The 6,466-nt window shown below is 37.7% G+C and overlaps 1 protein-coding gene and 1 long non-coding RNA gene across 2 annotated transcripts in view; one reads left to right on the top strand and one right to left on the bottom strand.

The window, feature by feature from the left end:
- Positions 1-747: 747 nt before the first annotated feature.
- LOC105457218 (60S ribosomal protein L34-like) lies at positions 748-1,988 on the bottom strand. The gene is made up of 4 exons (XM_011701753.1): positions 1,896-1,988; positions 1,660-1,731; positions 1,101-1,298; positions 748-907 (listed from the first exon to the last, which is right to left on the bottom strand). The coding sequence occupies exons 2-4, from the start codon at positions 1,722-1,724 to the stop codon at positions 811-813; spliced, it is 360 nt and encodes a 119-aa protein (XP_011700055.1). The 5' UTR covers positions 1,725-1,731; positions 1,896-1,988; the 3' UTR covers positions 748-810.
- Positions 1,989-5,678: 3,690 nt separating this feature from the next.
- LOC105457217 overlaps positions 5,679-6,466 on the top strand; it is a 3,077-nt gene continuing 2,289 nt past the window's right edge. Inside the window, exons 1-2 of the long non-coding RNA XR_975361.1 lie at positions 5,679-5,728; positions 5,978-6,037. This is a non-coding gene — a long non-coding RNA (uncharacterized LOC105457217). The remainder of the gene's footprint in view (positions 5,729-5,977; positions 6,038-6,466) is intronic.

Here is a 6,466-nt window from a genome sequence, read left to right as displayed (position 1 = left end):
TCGGAAGTAAAATATAAAAAAAAATATTTTAAGATAAACAAAACGTTTTTTTTATTCAATGATTATTCGATTATTATATTTTCGTTTTTATTATATTCGAAAATTATTAATTTTACTTCGGCATTTTCGACTTGAAATCGATATTTAAATTGCACAGAATTACGAAATCTACATTTATTCGCAGTCATTCATGATGTCATATATGATCAATTTTTTATGAGACATACCATATCAATACGTGCGCCTGTCAAATGCAGCCACGTATACATGACGGTCTGAGCGAATCTACACCACGCGTTTTCTGCGCAGGCATTCGTGTGCTTGTCATTAATTTGCGTTTAACATTACGTGCGTCGTTCTCAAAAATATCTATTGCAGTATTATGATTAATTCAACGTAAAGAAATTGTATATTAAATTATAAAAATAGAATGAGACAAATATAAAAAAGTGGCTGTAAGAAAAATGATATAGAATTGATACAAATATTAAGTACAGCAATCAACGCGATTGTAAACTAGAAAGCAATAACAGAATTCTTTAAACTCAAATTGGATGTAAAAACAGATAATTCTATACTTTGCTGCACACGGTGGATTTCACGAAGTAATATTTTTGAATTTTTTATATTTATACAGAATTTATATTTATAGGATTTTTCATTAAAAGATCTTATGTATATGGAGTGTGTTATGGAATGAATCACAATGTTAGTACGATACAATGAACGAGACATACTGTAATAATATTTGCAATAATTCAATTTTTTGTTTTATTTGTTTTATTTTATTAATTAAAAAAAAGCACAAAATTACTTCTCTGCCTTTTTCGTCTTTGCTGAAGCCTGCTGCGCTTTCATAACCTTATAGACGATCTTTTGCTCCTCGATCAGAAACGCACGCACAATCCTGAAAATTAGAAGCAGTTCGTTACAAATATTATATAAAATGTAATGTAGGACTTATTACATTTTTATTTAGTAAAATAATGATTAATCCTGTTTTAAAGACAAATAATTGCTAAATAATCACAAGACAAATAATAATCCAGTGAAAGAATATTCAAAATACAAGAATTTTAAGAGATACTTTTGTTAAATACCTTTCTTTTACACATTTGTGACAGAGGACTCCACCGTACACGCGCTTGACTGTCTTCTTACGTCTGCACATACGTGAACGTTCCATCGGTCTTGCGGGTTGGATACCCCTGAGCTTATCCTTACATTGTCCACACCTTGGGATCTTCTTGGGTTTCTTCAAATATTGGTAGACTAATTTACCACCCGGTGTACGTACACTGTAAACAGGAATTTACCTCACTCAGTTCTTAATAATTGTATTTATGTAGTAATTTAGAAAGTTTGCCGAGAAACAGTTACTTTAATGTGACAGTTCTAGATTTAGTCTTCTACTTTGAAGAATGTAGACTACATATTCGCAGTAATTATAGTTAAATAAACAATAAGAGCAATAATTTAAGTTTAATGTTACTGTGCCTTGCATGTGAATTCAATGCAACTTGGAGCAAAAGTTCAAAACATAACCTCAAACTCTTGCTCAAGAGTTAACCGCAACACGCTGCGCTCAAAAAATTTCATTGCAAATGAAAACTAACGAAATCTTGCTTGAAATTACCATCAATTTGCGTTGATACTTACACACGCCTTCTATTGCTTTTTGTGTTGTACGACAAGCGTCGCCGATAGGTTAGTCGCTGCACCATTTTGGTTCTACAATGTAAAATTATTTCGTCAACGAGAGAAATTGAATTATATAGGATTGTGACGTATAATGGATTGCCGCAGATCTCCGCGGAGATCGCATGACGTTAATGCATCTTACGATTGATACGCACAACGTGGATATTATAAAATTATATGAAAACACCACAAACCTTACTCAGATCCAAACGGAAAAGGAAACGGCGTACGTCGAGAAGGGCGAGAAGGAGACGCTTTTACGCGTAGTGATCAACTGTTGCCATCTGTCGGCTTAAAGATGATCCAAGTTAATACTGATGGTAATGAATATCTACAATTGGATATCTATTTGTCGGTACCCAGATAACCAAGATATATCGGATAAATTCTATTTCATGTTTTCTTAGATGGTAAATGTCTTTAAAAAAATTAATTTAATTTTTTTCTTTAATTTTTGATTTCTTATAAGAAATTATTTTCGTTATGGAACAGAACCGAAGACTATATGTATAATATGTATACGTAGCGGTAACATATCCACGATCTTCTTTGAATTGTATTGTGTATCATTTATACAAATTCATAGTATAAAATACATATGAATTGAATAGATGCAACGGAAAAGAATTCCTTATTCAGAATATGTTTATAAGCTATATGTTATAGTATATTAACACACTACAAGTTTAAAATTCTATAATATATATGAATCATAATCTTATAATTATAGCATTTGTTAAGCCATTGTTTCTTGCTTAACGGCTGGAATAAAAAATTGTAGGATTAGAAAATTAATTAGCTAATAAATAGCGAATAATTCTCTGCAAAAATAGTAAATATATTTATTAATTTATTATTAATTATATATAATTATATCGTTTTATATATAATATATTATACATATATAATTATATTGTTTTATACATATTTATACAATATGTATTTTTATATATGTTCTTACACAAAAAATGTTTTACCGGGTTTGATAAAAAATAGAACTGCTTGTACATCTTTCTATAATTACATATGTCGAATCTATAAACGTTATATATACATATTTGTTCGTATTCCTAGAACGCGCCTATAAATAGTATTTAGCGTATAATTCACGTTACTGTATATATAGTACAATTTATGTTACATATATTATAGAATCTCAGGAATAGAAATGATGGAGCGCATTTATTGATAAAAGTGAGGTAAAGATATACGAATTATATGTATTATATGGAATTTTAAACTTGTTGGCGCGCTACATATAGCTTATAAACATGTTCTGAATACGGAATTGATTTTTTCCATTGCATCTATGAATTTCATACGTATTCTATAAATTATTCTGTAAATTTATATTAATGTACAGTGTACACACTGTGTAACATCCCAATGTGTGCGTGTGCGTGCTATTACTGCCGATGCGACCACGTCGGAGTCCGACAAGCAAAAAGCATCCTACTTTGTAGCGTTCTGCTTATATACTCGACTCGAGTAGCTAGTGCGCTCCAATCAGAGCGCTTGACGTGCGGAGTAGCGGAATGCTACGCGACGGAAAGATTTTTGCTCTGTGGGACTCCGATATGTCACGTCGGCACTCAGCGCCATTCGGCGCGCTGCGTGGCCGCATGAAATGGGACTATAGGGAGCGCGCGGACCATGGAGAGAGACCGCCTCACCGCCCGTATCAATTTTCGGCGGACGATTAAGAGTAAGGGCGAGATGCCAATATAACTGGCGCGCAATAAGATAATAACTCACGAATGTGATTGCCGGGGCGGTCAGATCCGGAAGTCGAAACAATCGGCAATGACTTGGTTTCTATATATAAAAACTGTCTGCTGTTTGAACTTCATTCATTTAAATAAATTAATAGTTATTTTTCCTATATGCTTTAATTATGATCGTTTTTAGAAGGAGCTACTCGTGCAATTAAATAATTATTAAGGCCGATATCGAGGAACATGTATTTTATATTTCGTAATAATCGGGACTATCGGGAGGAACATGTATTTTATATTTCGTAATAATCGGGACTCGGGACTGCCGACGCGATCACGTTGGAGTCCCACAAGCAAAAGCTTTCTCATTTCGTAGCGTTCCGCTTATATACCGACTCGAGTAGCCAGCGCCGCGCCAATCAGAGCGCTTGGTGGCGGTGGCACTGCAGCTACTATATATACGGCGCGTAAGCCGCCGCGCGCGGCATAAGAAGTCCAGTCATTTCACGACTCACATCGAGCTCGGGCGCTCGGAGGAGCGTTGCGTCGTTGATCGTGCAAAAAGATGACGTAGCTCAGTAGCTATAATGATCTAGGATCGCAGCAGTCGTAATTCATTAAATCCCAGGAGTAAATTTTTTGGTACGCTCTAAGAATTTCTTTATCGTTAATTGCGTAATTAAGATAGCGAAGCCGGCGAAGCGGCGCAATGCATTTCGCGTGCGGTCAGCTCACGCGACACAAGCGTGGCAACGCGTCGGCGGCGACGCTATAATATATGCGTTCTACTTTTAACTTTACGTCTATGCATTTTCCGCATTACGAGTAATAAATACTATATGTATATTCCACTATATGTTAACATATACATAACACGAAATTAAGAGTAAAAATGCGGATCGGCGCCGCTGCACCGCGTCGCTTTCGGCACGTGAAGGCCGTGAAGTTGACCCATCGGAAACGAAACACTTGAATGACGCCGCAACTCTTTTAATAGACAAGCGATAATTATATCAATATTGCATTTAATTCATGTAATATAGATTCGACACTTGCACTCTGATTCGATCGGATGCGTATTTCGCAATACTCATTCGACCGAAAATCGAAATATGTAGCGACGCGTCGCCGCGCGCCGCTGTTGCACCGACGCCGCCGCAGCGCGTATGGTGGCGCTATTGCACATGAAGTCGATCGCGCAAAGAGACGAAACCGCTTGACTATTGTAGCGTTTCCTTTATCATTTCAGAGAATTCGATACGAGAACGAGATAGATCATCTTCGGAACGAGAGGCATCGCGGCTAATATAATTGGTAAGTGGGACTTTGCATTTTTTAACATGTATAGCATTGCCGCACTATCGCCGTCGCCACCGCTGCCGACCCGCGTCGCCGCGACGCTTGTTTCACGTAAACTGATCGCGTGGCACGCGGGACAAATTGCTCCGCTTCATTATCTTAATTACGCATTTATCCATAAGTATGGCATACGTTACATACACCGAACATATGGATAAACGCATAACTAAGATAGTGAAGCGGCGTAATTCGTCCCGCGTGCCGTCAGTTTGCGCGAAACAAGCGTCGCGGCGCGGGTGACGCGTCGGCGGCGGTACACGTCTTGATTTTCGGCCGAACGAGTATTGCGATTACGCATCCGATCGAATCAGAGTTCGAATGCCGAATCTATATTACGCGCTAATTAGATGTAAGATTGATCGGATGCGTATTTCGCAATACTCGTTTGATCGAAAATCGAAATATGTAGCGTCGGCGTCGCCGCGCGCCACTGTTGCACCGACGCCGCCGCAGCGCGTACGGTGGCGCTATTAGCACGCGAAGTTGATTGTGCGGATAGACGACACCGCTTATCATTTTAGTATAGCGTTCCTTTTTTTATAATTTCAGAACTCGATACGAGATAGATCATCTTCGGAACGAGAGGCGTCGCGGCTAATATAATTGGTAAGTGGGACTTGTATTTGTCTGACATGTAGCATCGCCGCGCTATCGCCGTCGCCACCGCCGCCGACCCGCGTCGCCGCGACGCTTGTTTCGCGTAAGCTGGTCTCACGTGGGACGAATTGCTCCGCTTCGCTATTTTAATTACGTTAACGCATATACGTGAAATAAAGAATAAGATGCGGAGCGACGTCGCCGCGCCGTGCCACTTTCGGCGCGTGAAATTGGCCGCGCCAGAAACGAAGTACTTGCGTTATTTAATTTAATCGCATTCATGTTTCATTTGCAGGACACGATAGACACGGAACGGACCAGCTCTGGTACAAGTGATGCCACGATTCTCTTAATTGGTAAGTAATACTTGTATTAATCTCTCATTAATCTGCAACTGGTGTAATATTGATTGGGCATTTGCATGCTGATAAATCGGTTGAACGCGTATTACGTAATACTCATTCGGCTAAAAATCAAGCCATATGTAACGTCGCCGCGCTATCGCTGCCGCCGTTGCCGCGAAGCTCATTTCGCGTAAAGTTAATCACGCGCGAGACGAAGCACGCTCCTTTGCTATCTTAATTATATTAATGTTTTAATTGCAGGACGTGATGGATACAGAACGCAACGATTGCGGAACAAGTACCGTCGCGAATCATATATTGGTAAGTGCAAAATTTACGTTGAATTTCGCACACTTTGATTTTTTGTTGTCGTTGCTATTAAAATCTATAGGTGCCCGGTTTTTTTGCCGATGAGTATATTAATCAGTCAATGAATAGACAAATAAATCAAATTGCGAGCTGTACTGCGAACATAATTACTTCATTTACTATATGAAATGAAGTAATTGTTTGCTGCACAATAGTACATCATTTTGGATCTATGTAATAATAGAGTACTGTTCTTAATATAGTAGCATGTAATTGAAAACTAATGAGATTATAAATTTATAATTATTTAAAAAATATATGTATTTAATTAAAAAATGAAAATGTTCGAATTCGTAAGAATTATCTTTTGAAATATTAAATTTTCTGAACTTTGTTTTAATTTGAATCAGGGGACTTGATAATCCAAATATTCAACAAGGA

The sequence above is a fragment of the Wasmannia auropunctata genome, unplaced genomic scaffold (genome assembly GCF_000956235.1).
Source record: "Wasmannia auropunctata unplaced genomic scaffold, wasmannia.A_1.0 LD335328.1, whole genome shotgun sequence".
Lineage (NCBI taxonomy): Eukaryota > Metazoa > Arthropoda > Insecta > Hymenoptera > Formicidae > Wasmannia > Wasmannia auropunctata.
The sequence above is the reverse complement of the archived record's forward strand: the minus strand, read 5'-3'. Positions and strand labels throughout refer to the sequence as shown.